At 32.9% G+C, this 16,843-nt stretch overlaps 1 protein-coding gene and 1 pseudogene across 2 annotated transcripts in view; one reads left to right on the top strand and one right to left on the bottom strand.

Annotated features, from left to right (window-relative positions):
* The window catches only part of FTSH12 (FTSH protease 12), a 30,355-nt gene extending 18,093 nt beyond the window's left edge, over positions 1-12,262 (bottom strand). The window contains exons 1-8 of one of the 2 annotated variants that reach the window (XM_018125173.2): positions 11,630-12,262; positions 4,998-5,182; positions 3,959-4,185; positions 3,339-3,616; positions 1,537-1,614; positions 1,206-1,448; positions 977-1,117; positions 721-888 (exon numbers count right to left, since the gene is read on the bottom strand). In XM_018125173.2, the coding sequence (XP_017980662.2) occupies positions 721-888; positions 977-1,117; positions 1,206-1,448; positions 1,537-1,614; positions 3,339-3,616; positions 3,959-4,185; positions 4,998-5,182; positions 11,630-12,028 (1,719 nt within the window). In that variant the 5' untranslated portion in view covers positions 12,029-12,262. The remainder of the gene's footprint in view (positions 1-720; positions 889-976; positions 1,118-1,205; positions 1,449-1,536; positions 1,615-3,338; positions 3,617-3,958; positions 4,186-4,997; positions 5,183-11,629) is intronic. The other variant, XM_088808480.1, reaches the window with a different exon arrangement.
* On the top strand, positions 6,219-9,380 carry LOC148761829 (uncharacterized; annotated as a pseudogene).
* Positions 12,263-16,843: the final 4,581 nt, after the last annotated feature.

The raw sequence follows: 16,843 nt of genomic DNA, 5'->3' as shown, positions 1-16,843 counted from the left end.
CCAAAAAAAATTTGTTAATTGTTTTCTCTTGTTTCTACTTCTTATGAAAATATAAAGATAACTTTCTTGTTCTTTCCACATTTACTAAAACTTTTTCTTAGATTTCAAAAACTAAAACATCAAATCGGTCTTCTAGTTTTTTATTTTCTTTCATTTTATATTTAATTTGAATAGAAAAATGAAAAAGAAAAAGAAAAAAAGGACAACAATAGCAGACAATCCCTGTATTCATCAATTGTTCTAATTATCAGTAGAAAGAATCATTAATTTTGGCGAAAAAAAGTGAAATGACTTGTTGTTTGCCCCAAACAGTTGACTTTTACTCACCACTCTATTTCTTAAGCATTTTAACAGCTATTAATGGAGACAATAAAGAGCGAAAACTTGAAGGAGCTATTTTTGGACTGCGCCTGAAATTCAGCATATTTAAGTTTCACAAAAATTTAAAGAGAAACTTTACTTCAATAAAATATCCAAAACACACTTGGAATTATATTTGTGAAAACATAACCTAATCATTTTTATGACTTAGGTGAGTAAAGTATTTCAAAAGCACTACACTACCAGATTTGCAAAAGCATAAAATAAATGAGCTCCAACTTGTCAAAGCTTAAATAAATGAGCACTGAATAAATTCTCAATCTACCAGTGATAATCGATTTACAAAATTTTTAAACAAAAAGAGAAGAGGGAGGCAAGGGAAGAGAGGAGAGTGCTTACATTTCTTCTTGCTATAGAAAACATCTCATTGATCCTAGCTGCACCACTTTTTTCACTATCTGTAAACTCAGCACCAGAAGCAAAAACAAAAGGCAGCCCACTTTCCTTCGCTAGTGTTCGTGCAAAAAGTGTTTTTCCTGTCCCAGGAGGTCCAGAGAGAAGAACACCCTGTCATCACATAACCATGACATGCTTACGTTATAGTCCAATCAATACTTGAGGACTGAGAAAACATCTATTGAGTATAAAAGTTTACCCGAACAAACTGAACACCTTTTTCATAGTATTGCATGGGATTTCCCATATAAATCATCAGCTCATCGAGAAGATCCCAAACATCACCCCCTAATACCACTTCTTTATACATGGATTTTGTTTCACCAACATCTCCAACAGGCTGATTAAGTACAGAATGCAATAACAATTTAATAACAGGCAGAATTTGACAGCGGGGCAGAAACAACAGCCAAATTTGAAACTTTTACCAGTATGAAGTTTTCTGCATAAGCCATATCAAATAGTTGGTTATACTTTTTGTAAAGAAAACGCTTAGAGGTGACATGAAGAAGCATTGCAGACTCCCTAATAAGCCATAAAACTAATATTCCAGGCACCAATGCAATCACAACTTTCAGAAAGTAATGGATCTGTCGCTTCTGAAGGAGGTCTACTTCAACTCCAGAACTTGAGATAATCTCAAATAAGTAAGGATCAAGGGGAATATCGACCTACCAAATAATCACAGCAACAAGAAATTTTATGGAAAGGATGTACACGACTCTGTTTCAGCAAAAAGGAATGAAACATTATACTTACAACATATTCTAATGGAAAACCTTCTTTCATTGTTACATACAATCTTTTCAAGTCCTCTGTGAAAACAACAGCAGCAACCTGTTTTAAAAAGAATGCATGATCACAAACTTCCTCCATAGCCATTTTGGTGCCCCACAAATATCATATAGTAGTAATTGCCTTCAGAACAAATATAATGTATTGACACATGTTTAAACCTCTGAATTTTGCATCAGAATATTTCCAGTCCTTTCTTTTATGTTGTATTTGCACCATTTCTAAAGTTAAGAGGAATAATATAAATCCATCTAAGTCCTTTGCCCTAAATAGAATATATAATGCAAACATGCTTATGAATATCAGTGTGCAAGTGCAAGCACATGCGTGATGCTCATGTTTTGATGCATACATGACCCAAGCCAAACATGTCTACATGTATACAAATATATGTGTTCACACACGCACACACAACATACATAAAGTTTGCAGATAATGCACCAGTTAGCACTCTGTTTTTCTTAGAAAAGTGGTACATACTGGTACCATGTATTTTGGTAGACCATTGCAGGTTTATTGGTACATATATGTACACACACAAACATATAGGTTGTTGGTACCATACCAGTCAAAGTTTTGGTCTTCTTAGAAAAGTGATGCATACGGGTATGGATATATTACGGTGTACAATTTAACATTTATCAGAATATATAATTATAAAAATTACAAATACATTTGTTCATATGCATAACAATAGAAGCAATTAATTTAATTTAAGTTACATAATTCATAATAATTTTAATAATATTAATACTAGAGCAAATATAAATGATAACACTCTTTGATTATAACAATATCAACATGTAAATTTGACATAATATCAGGTTCCTTTAAAATTAAAAAAACTAAATTTCGTAAAACAAAGTAATTAATTAATAATCCACCAAACAAAACCTTACTTCTCACTTAGTGAAACACAACATTCAGGTGAAGACATTTAATTTATTTAATAGGCAAACAGCCAGCCCATTCAAATAACTACTCACCTAGAAGATAAAATTGGAAATGAAAAATATTGAAGCTTTTACTTTCTAGTATAACAAAACCATAAAATGCTCATCTTAAAGACAGAACGTTAAGCTCTGGTTTTCAATAAGCACAAAAGGTTAAAACAACTCTATTTTTCCTTGTGAGTACTGGTATTTCCACAGTAACAGTTTTTATGGTGGTACTCTTTCCTTCCTCATGGGCTTTCATTTTGCAAATCTCTCTCTAACAGCACCTTAGCTCTCTGAAAAGAAAATTGAAGCATTCTTCTCTCTCTACAACACAAATCCTCTCTCTCTCTCTCTCTCTAACTGCATATTTGTTGGTGTTTGTCTTTTCGTGTGATAAGCTGGCGGTTCCAAGTGATTTTATGAGATTTGTAGCAATAGGTTTTGAAATGAAAAAAAATAAGAGAGAGAGAGATTCATGCTGACTGAAACATAATATTTCAACCAGTGAAAACATGCCAGTACATCGAAATAAACATACGGTTATATAAAGCAAAATGGAATGTACCAGCCGGTACCCCTGATCCCTAACACCTATTATATAATAAATAAACAGATAGACAGATAGATAGATAGATAGATAGATATATACATGACACACATGTTCATTTTGTGGGTACACTATGAAATTTACCAATTGAATACAAAATAAACTTGACCTAATAAGGTAAAAAGAATGAAAAAAAAATATTGGGCAATGCAATGCCAAAAATTGCTAGGTATTTCCTCAAAAGCAGAGAAGATTAGAAACAAGATTGTACACCAACTTACCTCAGAGCATTCAAGTTTTTGAAGAAAATAAGCGTAAGGGAGTTTAGGACGATAGCGCCACCATCTCTTAGATATCCATAGAGCTCTAGTTCCCTCTGTTTCTGTTACATTTTCAACTACATCCTTGCGAAGGCTGTTTTCCACCTCTTTCATGTCAAATTCAACTACATACTTGGCATTTATGGAATCTAATTGCTCAGATAACTTTTCCTTTCTGAGGATCGCCTTCCATGCTTGAAGCCTTTCACGCCATGTTCCCATACTTTCTGGAACTTCACCTACCAGAGCAAACACAATAAAACAGGCCGTCAAGAAACACAAAGGTCAGAATATTAAATCATTAGCCAAATCCCCCACAAACCTATGTGACTTTACAAAGATACCAGTTGTCATATATTAACTTCAAGTTATATACCTGCCATGCAGAAAATACCGAAGCAGAAAGCAAGTCATTGCTCATGTAATGGAGATAAACTGAATTACTACTAGAATACAACCTTTGCAATTAAAAAGAAAATATTCAAACTAAAATGCAAGATAACTATTTTGTATGGATAAAAAAATAACAAAGCTGGCATTTGATGCTTGACAGTTATGTACATGCATGCACATTAACTGACCTGAGATGCCCAAGTCTTTACTTAACTCATCCTTTTCCTCTGCATTTAATCTTGCATCACTGTCAATAATTTGTTTCACTTTCTCTTTAGAAGGCTCTGGATCGTCATCCCATGCATTTTCTCCAACATAAGAACTATCATGAATAAGCATTCCATTAGGTCCTTCAATGAACTTTTTCAATTTAAGGCCTTTGGGTATTGTCTTCCTCCATAAACTCTTCTTAAACCTGCAACAACATGAATAATGGAGAATATAAGAATTCAAGTTGGACAGCCATGCTGTCAAATCTCTTCATTGGTTTCAAGATTTTTAATGTTTGTACCACGAGAAAGCATTCAAGTTAACAAAGTTCACGGACAAAGAAACGAGAAACGCGTAGATACAACAACATATTATCTATAGGCAAAAAATATACTTCATAATAAACCAGCAATAAACTTACATAATAAGAAGCAAGCTACTTGTTTCTCAAAAATATTAGACACTAGACAAAAATTATTAGGAATAGTTTGACTACATGCAGAAGAAACCACTTGCATTCCCTTAACAAATTCAGCAGATTTATGCACAAAACATTCTTTCTTTTTACCACAACAAATCACATCACTTACGAGTATCCAGACCTTTATTCAGATAATCTATGTGCCTTGTCAGAAATTAGATTCATAGACAGATATTTACCAAAATTCTTTATTTTCACAAGATCAATAATTTAGAAAATCTCTTCAAACACATGAAATGAATCAACACTTCAAATTCAAGAATATAAATAAACAATAAGCAACAATGTCTAAAAGGTCTAAAACAAATAAAAGCGACAATTTAATTATATTTTATTTCAATGACTTACCTCTAACATATGCATTGAAAGTTGTGAAAATTATATAGGAGGTAATTAATCTTTCATTCAACATGAACCTAGATTCTGATTGATAAATCATGCAGCACTACACAACTAGATAGTTATGTCTGATACATTATTAGAATATAAAGTAATCAGTAAACTGCATATGCAAGTAATAAAAGAAATGCATTTACTTTCTAATATTACTAGGAGAGGGTTCAGGAATCAATGCCTCCATATAAGCCTCTGTTAATTCTTTTCTTTCTCTACCTAGTTGAGGAGCTCGCACGGCAGCATACAGTTTTTGACAAGAAATTATTGCAACAAAAATATAGAGGATCAATGCAGTAACCCGTTTGGGCTCCCAATTCTTGAAATCCTGAGAATAATTAACCAATTATCAGCTTCACAATAATGAAATGATCAAGAAAAAAATTAGAAACGCAGAAAGCCAAACCAATTTGGGTTCATATGAATGAGCTATATCCTGCAATTCAATCTTTTGAGTAGGCCATACAATAACCATGAAAGAGCAAGATTATGCAGATAGGCATTCTGACCAACATTAGTAAGTCTTATTTAAAGATTCTTACAATACTTTTAAGTTGATTTATTTCCACACAAATTTTTTATTTTTTAATTTAAAATTAAAAACCAGAAGATGTTCTGAAATTTGTCAAGTTTGTTCTCCAACTGTATTTGACATTTTACACATTATTCTAACTTTATATAAGAGGTCCAACAGTTGTTTGGCAGGAACTTAAAATTTTTCGAACATGGAAAAAATTCTATGTAGAAGTACGATTGATAAGGCTAGTGTTTGAAAAACATAACTGAGGCATACCTCAAGGAACGGTGGTGAAAATGCCTAGAAGCCTATTTATTAAAGTTTGTAATTAAAAGGTGTACACCTTATCCAATAATGTGCATGCTTTCTAGTAACATGTTAGCCTTTTGTGCTTTATTTTGTTAAGGGTACATCTTATTGGTTCAAAAAAGACTGATAGATCTTTACTAGGCAGGGACCCACTTCCAAACTCTAAAGAAGCAAAATGGATTGTAGAGACTAAATGTATCTTTTCATGGATCAAATGTGGCTTATTTAGTTTTGTCGGATAGTTAGGCTCGATGGTTATTAAAGTCAAGCCAAGGAATTGGTTCTTGATTTTTAGGAAATAGTTTCTGATTTTATTGTTTAGATATTTTCAGTTTTTCAGAATAAGAAGATTCCTTAACTTAAGGGATCTTTTCTGGTGCCTAGAATAAGGGGATTCAATAACAGATTCTGTTGTTATGTTTTCTCCTATATATTGCAGTTGTTATTCAGCAGAATGAGATAAGTTGAATCAAGTTCTTTTATAAACTTATATGGTATCAGAGCAAGGCTCTTGACTTTTTTTATGGCCAAATCGGCCATGACTGGGGCAAGAAGAACCACGGATTCTTCTGATGCAACAAACAGAGCAGACTATTTTTCCTAACATCTTTCTAGTTAACCTCCCACAAACTGAACGGCAAAAACTACCTAGAATGAGCTCAGTCTGTGAAGCTGGCAATTGATGGCAAGGGAAAGCTTGGGCATCTCAGATGTTTTATTTGAAAACAAAATTGTGGAAATCTAAACTAGGGGAACGTGAAGTTACTATATATTATAATGAGATAGTTTCCCTTTCGCAAGAATTGGATCAATGTTACAATGATGAATGGGATTGTCCTATTGATAGTGTGAAAATCATGAAGAAATAGGAGAATGACCATATGTACTTGTTTTTGGCAAGTCTCAATCATGATTTTGATGAAGTTGGGTCTAGGATCCTTGGAAAAAAAACGTCTACGATCACTTCGTAAAGCTTTTTTTGAGATTAGAACATAAGAGACTAGAAGAAAGGTTATTTTGAACAACCAAGAAGCAAAACCTGGGACAAATATTCAAAATTGAGCCCTAGTTTCAAGGGGTATTAAATCCAACAATGACAGAAAGAAAAAACCTTGGTGCCATCACTGCAAGAAGCCATGGCATACAAAGGAAACCTATTGGAAGATTCACGGGAAACCTCCAAACTAGAAAAAGAAAACAAGGGGCAAAAACCTAGCATTTCAAGCCTACCATGAAGAGAACTGCAGACAGCAAGTCGCCCCAGAAGCATCTCCATTCACAAAGGAACAACTAGAGCACTTGCACAAGTTTTTCCAATCTCCACAGTTCTTAAATTCCTCTTGTTCCTTGGCCCAAAAAGGTAAATTTGTTACTACCCTTCTTAGTGTCAATTCTTCTAATAAAACCACCTTTTGGATCGTAGATTCTAGAGCAACTGATCATATGACAAGTCACTCCAACCTTTTTGCCACTTACACTCCTTGTGCAGGGAACAAAAATATCAAGATTGCCGATGGGTCTCTCTCGGCAATAGCTGGCACAGGATCCATTGTTATATCTCCATCCATAACTCTGCATAAAGTTCATGTACCTAAATTGTCTTGTAATCCTTTATCCATCAGTAAGTTAACTAAAGATCTCATTTGTCAAGCTAATTTGTATCCCTCTCGGTGTAAGTTTCAAGAAATGGTCTCGTGGAAGACAATTGGCAATGCTAAAGAAAGCGGAGGTCTCCATTTGTTTGAATTTGAACCTGATTCGGGAAAACAAGTTAAAAGTACATGTTTTCAATCTGTTTCTGTTCCTAGTGATTTTATGCTGCGGCATTATAGATTAGGACATCCAAGTTTTTATTATTTAAAACACTTGTTTCCTAGTTTATTTAAAAACAAAAGTCCATCTTCATTTCAATGTGAGATTTGAGAATTAGCCAAGCATCATCGTTCATGTTTTCCTCCAGAACTATATCAGACATCAAAACCATTTATGTTAATCCACAGTGATGTTTGGAGACCATCTTGGGTTTCAAGACCTTTTGGCAAAAAATGGTTTGTTAGCTTTTTTGATAATATTGTGAGGGTAAGTTGGGTGTATTTGCTAAAGGAAAAATATAAAATAGAAAAGGTTTTCAAAATCGTTTATGCCATGGGGCAAACACAATTTCAAGAAAAAATAAAACTTTTTAGAAGTGACAATGGCAAAGAATATTTTAACAAAGTCCTAGGCGATTTTTTTTTAAAAAAAGGCAAAACACACCTAAGTTCTTGTAATGACACTCCTCAACAAAATGGCATAGCTAAAAGAAAAAAACAAACAATTTTTAGAGGTTACTAGAGCATTGTTGTTTACAAATAAGGTTCCTAAGTATTTTCAGGGCGAAGCTATTTTAGCTGCTACATATCTTATAAATCGCATGCCTACAAAGATCTTAAGCTTTCAAACACCTCTAAGTGTTTTTAAAAAGAGCTTTCCTATATCTAAGTGGTCTTCTGACTTGTCTTTAAAAGTGTTTGGATGTACTGCCTTTGTTCATGTTAATGATCAAAACCATGAGAAATTAGATCCACGAGACGGAAATGTGTTTTTGTAGGTTATGCTCCAACTCATAAAGGATACAAATGTTATGATCCTAGTTCCAAAAGATGTTTGTCACAATGGATGTCACCTTTTTTGAGTCTAAACTATTTTTTTACACTCATCTTTAGGGGGAGACACATATTGAAGATTTGGAATATTTTGATGTTTTTCAACCCAAATATACCATTCAATCCAAAAACACCACATCTGATGGGCCAAATTTTTTTATAAACACCAAACTAGTGTTTTAACTAATGAAAACTCAAGTCCAAATTCTATAGGGTCATCTCATAATTTTGATAGGAACAGCAATGGAGAAACAAGAAGTATGAAAGAACTTCTTATTTTATTCACAGAGAAAACAAAGTCAAAGCAATGAGATTAATGCCTCTCAGCACTGTCAAGAGTTAGAACCACAGACTAATCAAAACTCCACTGAAATTCCAGGTAACCTTCATACTTTACCTAACTCCCAGTGAATTCACTCCGAGTATAGTATGTTCGACCTTGATATTCCCATTGCTAATCGTAAGGGAGTCAGAACTTGTACGAAGTATCCCATGTCAAATTTTGTGTCTTACAAAAATCTGTCACTTACCTTCTCTTTGTTTACCTCACAGTTGTCTTGTGTAGAGATTCCAAAGACTGCAGGATGCTTTATAGGTCCCTAAGAGGAAGATGGCTATTCTTGACGAAATGAAGGTCCTTGAGAAGAACAAGACATAGGAGGCAATAGATCTTACAAAAAGAGAAAAAGACAGTTGGCTGCAAATGGGTACTCACAACTAAGTACAAGTCAGATGGATCCCTTGAGCGATACAAGGCACGCTTGGTGGCTAAAGGTTTCACTCAAACATATGGTATTGAGTACCTTGAAACCTTTGCACTAGTGGTGAAGTTAAACACAGTGAGAGTACTTCTGTCAATTGTAGCCAATCTTGACTGGCCTCTACAACAGCTAGAGGTGAAGAATGCAGTTCTTAATGGTGACTTGGAGGAGGAATTTTACATGGATCCACCACCGGGCTTTGAAAGGAAGTTTGGGTCAAAGGTATGCAAACTAAAAAAGTCTCTACACGAGTTAAAACAGTCACCAAGATCTTGGTTTGAGAGGTTCACCTAGTTTGTAAAAGGCAAAAGATACATTCAGGTACAGACAAATCCCACCATGTTCACAAAGTATTCAACTAATGGGAAGATAGCTATTCTCATAGTGTATGTGGATGACTTGGAATTTTTAGCAGCAAAAGGCTCCAAGTTTCATTTAACTTTTTTATCTAATCAAAACTTTACCCTTTCATTATCAAAATCACACACCCAATTACCACTTCAAGCCCTAAATTTACAAGTTTTTCCCACTAAATAATCAACCTTTTTGCTATTTTATTCAAACAACACCCATTCCCCACCCTCCTCAACTAAATATTAAAAAGAGAAAAAAGAAATTCTAGCAGAAACATGAACATGGAACTGCACCCCCTTGACACCCTGATATAAATCCACAAGCGTCCTCTCCTTCCCTAGTTAAAATTTTAAGTATTTATGTTAATCAAGGTTCTGGAGTAATGAGTTCATCCATATTGTGTGATTGAAGTCAGACATACAGCATTCATGGTGGAAACAAAAAAGGGGCAGATTTACAAGACCCAAGCATTCATTTATGGGATATGTTGAGTTAGGTTCCACTCAGAACTTATGCAGAGCTACTATTTATAGTGTAATAGTGAGGCATCGTCCACAAGCCCATGGCTCTGCTCATGGTTGAATTAAAATATTCTTTGGGCTCTTGAATTCATGTTATTTAGATTACAATGTGTCACATATTAGGCCTTCTTTTACTCTTTGGTAAAGATTTATCTTTATTAGGGTCAAATTACACCAGCTCACTTTGTACAGGCTTTCTATTGAAGAACATAAGAATCTATCAGTAGCTTGGTGGTGCAAACCATAGGAGGAGTGATACTTTCTTTCCTTATGAGATATTCAAGCCTATTTGTACAAGGCCAAAAAATATTCCATTCCTTTGTTGTCTTCATCATCTTCGCTAATCATTAAGAAAAGCTTCAATAGGGATTCTTGACTCCCAAGCCTTGCTTCCCATCAAATCCCCCAAATGTTTCCTTGCAATCCTAAGGCGAATTCAATTACCAAGTTCCCCTTTATCATCCTCCATCATTATGATAAGGTTCATGAGTGAGATTTCTAGATTCCAATCATGACTTCAAATTAGAAAAAGAAACTATAAAACAAATATGCTTGAAATAATTTAATGAAACAAAAGGAAAATCTAACAACATAACCTCAAGAAAGCAGTTCTTTCTTGTCAGAATATGTTCACACAGTAAAATCATAATTCATCCCTTCCAACTCAAAAATATACCCTTTTTCTTTTCTTTTGATTTGTACATAGGGCCAATACTCATGGTTTTTATTGGATCAGCTTGTATATAACGAATGCTTTCTCCATGATCTTGCATGGTCCAACTCTGTCCCATTTCTAAGAGCTTCTTTAATTGAATCTAAAAGATTTTTCTCCATTTATTAGACCATAATGTTCTGAAAGAAGAAACAGCATTTACCTTCAACTTTGCATGAATTTCAGCATTTCAGATTAAGAAACGCTATCTTAGACAACTAGTCTGTTTCTGGTGGTTTAAACCTCTATTTCTGTTATACTGAGAAGGAATGATCTGTTAATAGTGGAAATCACATTGGGCGCAACTAATATCTCATCAGATTGGTTCAAACAAAAAAAAACATGTTACTATCGAACTCAGTTGGAAGCAAAGGGTACCTATAGCCAAAACCATATTTGATAAGAACATGTAACACGGCAGTGAGTTATGTTTCAATCATTCTCAAAGCACATTGAAGAAGAAATGGAAGCCTTACTGAAAAAAGATAAAACACCAAAAGGCATTGGCTCTTTTTCATAATGGGCCAACTGGGAAAGGCTTATCCTTTTTTCAGAAGTCAGAATATACAGTAACAGAAAGAAAATGCAACTGGACCTGGACACATCTATCCTGTGTTTCACACAGAAACTGAAGTTTCATTTCAACTTCATACTTCATGTAATTCTAAGAATGTTGTCATTTAGTATGAATTTCATTTTTCATTATCCCCTATCCTGTCTACAGATACAAAACTCTAAAAATCCACAAAAGTCAAACATCCAAGAACAGACTTGAACTAAGCCGTTGGCTGTTCAATCTAATTAATGCAGATATCGATCAATACCAGCCATTCATTTCCAAAACTTTGAAAGTGTAATACCAAAATTAATTTCAGCATTTGCTACGTTAGTATTCCATTCATTTTCAATCACTCAAAAACTTAAAAATAAAAATGAAATAACCCAAAAAAGCTTACCTTCCAGCGCTCCCACCGGTTCCAGCTAACAAACTCGGGAACCAACTCAGTCCACAACCGAGTGAACTCACCCTCGCCCTTCCTGAACCCTTCCTTAACTCGTCCCACCAGCTCATCTACCCTTACATTCGCCTCATCCAAATTAAACCCTGTTTCCTTCTTAACCGACTCCCCAAATTTGGACCAGAACCGCTCCGACCCAAGCCGGAAAGAGCGAGCAAGGCTGAACCAAGAGAAGCCATTGGAGCCAGACCCGCCGGGATTCGCAGAGGAAGAAGCTCGGATTTTGAGCCTGCGCCTTGTGGGGACTTGAAAGAAAGTGAGATTTTGAGGGGTTTGAGTGATTGGTATGGAAGAAAAGATAGGAGGGTTCAGTCTGATGGGGATTGCAACCTCCATTTTTGTTGCTCACGAAAGAATTTGAAGCGAGGTTCCTAGGACTGTGCTTTATAGGAGGGGGTTTTTGAGGGGTTTATCCCAGTGTTGGGAGTAAATGGCACACGTGCGTTGCGCACGTCTGTTTTGCGCTTCACTTGCATAATACTGGATTGTCGCCCCTGCCATGGTGGGGTAAACTATCATCCTTCAAATTTGTTTCACTAGTCTAAACTATATGTCGGTGGTTCTTATCTACATAGCTTCTCCACATTTAACACCTATACCTTATATTTTATTAGGTTTAAAGGGCATTTTTTAGTTTATAATTCTTTTCGTTTCTCTCATCAATCGCCCGGTGCTTTTGCTTTTCACTTTGTTTTTGCTCTACATGTATCTCAATAGTCAGCGCCCTCCTCACTTGATCCGCCAATTAACCATTCTCTCACCAGTGATCGTCTAGGGTTTTTTTTTTTTCTTTTGTTTCCGCTATCAATTGTTGTGACAATTACGTGTCTTTGCTAGTGATCCTTTTCACATGTGGTTTTTGTGTTGCTTTTCTCTATCGACTTAATGGCAATTCTTTTGTTTCTTGACTGAGTGGGGTTCTTATCTTTGTTTTGTCACTTTATATTTTCAATGGATGGTGAAATGTTTTCTATCAGCAGCGAGTTTTTTCTCATGCCTACCTTTCTTTCTGTAGGTCATTATGTTTTTTACAAGGCTTTTCACTTTTAGCTCCTTCATTTTTTATTTTTATTTTCCTCATAATATTTGTGCTCATATCTATTTTGATGTTGGTGTTGGTGTTTATTTTGTTCTTAGGGATTTGGTGAGTTGAACTTTTGCTTCGTGGGGTTCAAAGGTGGTTCCCTATTGATATTTAATACTTTTTGAACCTCTTGCTATTACTTTTGAGGCTTTCTATGATCAAGATCCTTTTAGATTTGAAGTTTGGAAATCATGCAGTCTTTGAGACTTTTGATGTTTTTATGTTATAATTGTTTTTGTAGATTTTAGCTTTGCAACTCTTAGTATGTATGGTGTGAGCATGATAATTTATCATTGTAGATACTATGTTTGAAGTCATTTGAAGAAGGATAAGGATTAAGCACAAGAAGTAGAAGGAAAAGAGTGAAATTCCTCTGTTTCTTATTCTTATTTTTGTATTTTAAATCCTTAACGAATAATTTTGCGCAAATATGTTATGTGGGAAACAAAACATGGGAAATTGAACTCTAATTTTCATGTAAAAACAGGACAAAAGCTAATTTTCTTTGCAAGCTTGATCTTTATTTACCTAAAAACAGCTAAGGGCCAAAACCAGTGATAGCTTTCGTAACTGGTGGAGCTTCGATAATTGGGTGAATGATTTGTTGTATTTTGACAATGTATATTTGGACGGGTCATAGAAATTCTTGATGTACATGCACATAGCTCCCTTTTAGTTTTATTGGAAGATTAAAACTTCTATTTTATTGTGTGATTCCTTTTTTGATATATACTTGCTAATTTATCCTTGATCTGTTTCATGAATTTTTTTTTCCTTGATAGAGTTATAAAGCATGGGGTTCTTTTTTAGGTCAACAGTTGTCAGAAAAAGACACCATTCTAAAGTTCTTGGTGGGCCAATCGTTTGTCTATTTGGGCATGTTTGGGCATGCAATGATCTTATAATACAATTTCATTACCTTATTTTCACTTAGTCTCACCTCAAACTTCTTGTGAATGCCATTAGGTACGATGAAAAATATATAAATATATGATAATTAGATAGTTCATATTTACTAAAAAAAATAATTGATAATTATGAAGAGGCAATGCTTGGACCTACATTTTAGATGGGGCATATAATAAGAGAAGAGAATATGATGGCTATGTAGGAGATCCTCATCCTCTTTTGTGAGCTTATTGTTGTCCATCTTTTTATCATCAAGACTCAAAGGTTGATACTTTAACTTTTTGCCTTCTTTTTAAATTTTCCCTAATTCTTAAATATTTTGAATTTGCATTCCAATTACTTTGGTTCTAAATCAATTTGGCAGGCAGAAATTTGAAATGCAGGTAAGTGGGCGATGTCAACTTTACATCAAAATTTAGTTTGGATGATGGGGTCGAATTTTTGTACAAAGGGTCTGGAGCAAGGGCGGACCTACCTTAGAGGGAGTAGAGTCACATGACACCACTCATTTACCAAAATTGTTTACTTGTTATACTATTAACTTAAAGTTTTATGTAGTTAATATAGTAATCAATCCATTAATTTTTTTACAATTGTGTAAGAAGTGGGGTCAAAGATTCCAAGTGAGAATAGATTTATCAAAAGTAATTTATATATTAATATATAAATACTATATGGAAAGACAAAATTTTCCTTTTATAACTCCCTGTCCAAAAATTCAAGTCCTATTCTTTTCAATTCTTATTGTGTTTTTCACTATCTTAAAGTAACTCATCTAGGCTTCAATTGTAAGTAATTTTCAATCTAAATAAATTAAGTTCTTAAATACATCATTTCTAAATTTTTTTGATTAATTTAATAGTTTGGGTTCATAATTATAATCTAGCTAATAGACCATAGTTTTGCATGTCAAATAATATCTTGAATTTATGAGTCTTTTATTTATTTATTTTGTAGATATATTATTTGATTATTTGATTTTTTTATTTAACTTTATGTGGTTTGTGGATGGTTATACTTAGTTTTGATCAATGGATATAAATTTGTTGAATTGTTAGTCATTTAACTTGATAATTTACTATGCAAGATTATATTTTATTTAATTCCAATAATTTAGTTTATGCTAATGAGAAATGAATAGTAATTTTTACCAAGTTTTCAGATAAATTTTTCTTGAAAAGATATTTTAAAATACAAAAAATTATCTCACAAAACTTAAGTCTTGGCCAACAACAACATAATTCTACTAATAATGATACTCAACAATCTTCTAAGCAAAATCGTATAGAATTTGATCTAGGTACTCTTTCGGTAGATCTTGGATTGAGGAATTTTTTTTTTAATTATTAGTTGTTATTTTAGTTATGACACCACTTAAAAAGTTTTCTGAATCCACCCCTAGTTTGGAGCTTGAGTGATAGGTGCTATATTTGTTCTTCCATTACATTGAAATATTATAGAATACATTCCTCACTATAATACTAATAATTTTGGGTTTCTTATAATTTATTCTACTTTTCATTTTGCAAATAGATAAGGCTAATAGGGAAATCTCTACTTCAAATTCAATTCACCAAAGGAGATGTTCGTCCTTGTCACAAGGCAAGGATTCTTCAAGTAGTATAGCTTGCAAATTTTGGGTTTTTAGATGCTATATTTGTTCATCCATTATACTAAACTATTGTAGAATACATTGTGAATTGTAGTTAGGAAAGCATTCTTTTATTTTATTATTCTTTGGTTTTCAGTATAAGATTTTCCTATATTTTGTTTTCTAATATCACATTTCCTTTGAAATTTTCTTTGTTATTATCTTTTAGAACTAGAAGTAATGATCTTAGCTATTCATGCTTATTATTCGTTTTTTGTGAATGAAGATTGTTCATAATTGAAAAAATCAAACAAAAAAGAGATCAAGTTTTCAAGTTATTGCAATTTGTATTTTTATAATTTAAAAAATTTTAATTTTTTATATCTTCGCAAAACATAAATTTACTTTATATATGTATATGAATGTGTGTGGATAAAATATTCATATATATATATATATATTCATATTTTAATTGATGTAATGAAATTCTTGGGTTTTCATATGTTATTTGTAACATATTATTACTGTAAACCCTAAAAAAGGAGGGTAATAAATATAAAATGCAAATAGGGGCAATAACCTTTATAAAATTTCATTTAAATGTTGTGTTCATATTTGATTTCTTTTAGTTATTGTTTTTTAAAATAAGATATGAGAAAGTAAACGAAGGTAATGAGATTTAGTACTTACCGCATTTTACCTATATATAATTTCATTTAAATGTTTTGTTTATTATTTGATGGAGATAGTTTTTGTTTTAACTTTTGTGAATAAGATTCTTTATATTCCCAACTTATACTGTTAGTTATTTGAAATGAAGGGTCGAAATCAACCCAAACTTGCAAGATGAACCCACACTTGTTCACAGTTTTTTTTTTGTTAATTTTTCAATTTCATTTTTCAAATATTAGTTGAATTGTCATTATTTTTAGTTATTGATTTTGCTTTTGTGATCAAAATGACTTATTGAGTTGATAGATTCTCACAAACTTCAAGTTATAATTTGGAGACTTCATTTTCCTAAATTTCAATGATACGAAATTTGCATTAATTGCTTTTATTTTGTTTGTTTGGCCACAAGGGGAAGATTTGTCTTGGTTCAAGTAAGGGTGTTGAAATCTTTTCCTTTAAGTAAACGGGAGTTTATTATTTAGTCTAAATTATTACAAATAATTTCATTTTTGTGGATTGAATATTAACTTCCTTATAAATAAATACCTTCATTTTAATCTTTTCAAACAATCTACAAAAATATCAATAACTTCAATTTTTTATTCAATTTCTTATACAATTGTTTATAAAATTTTAAACACTTGTTGCATAGCACAAGTGCTCTTCTAGTTTTTCATAAATCTAATGATCATTTACAACATAAAAGTGATAAATTTTTTTTTTATCATCACACAATATAGAATGATCCTATCAAATTCTAAAAATAAAAAAGAAATATATTATGCAGTGAATAATGTATTTTTAATATTTTAAAATATAAAATCAGATGATTTTAATTTATTGTAAATTATAAAACTTTTATAGCAATATTTGTAAGAAAAGAAAGAAAGAGAGT

Source organism: Theobroma cacao, chromosome 7, assembly GCF_053813885.1.
Source record: "Theobroma cacao isolate CCN51 chromosome 7, ASM5381388v1, whole genome shotgun sequence".
Taxonomy (NCBI): Eukaryota; Viridiplantae; Streptophyta; class Magnoliopsida; order Malvales; family Malvaceae; genus Theobroma; species Theobroma cacao.
This window is presented reverse-complemented; position numbering and strand designations above follow the sequence as displayed.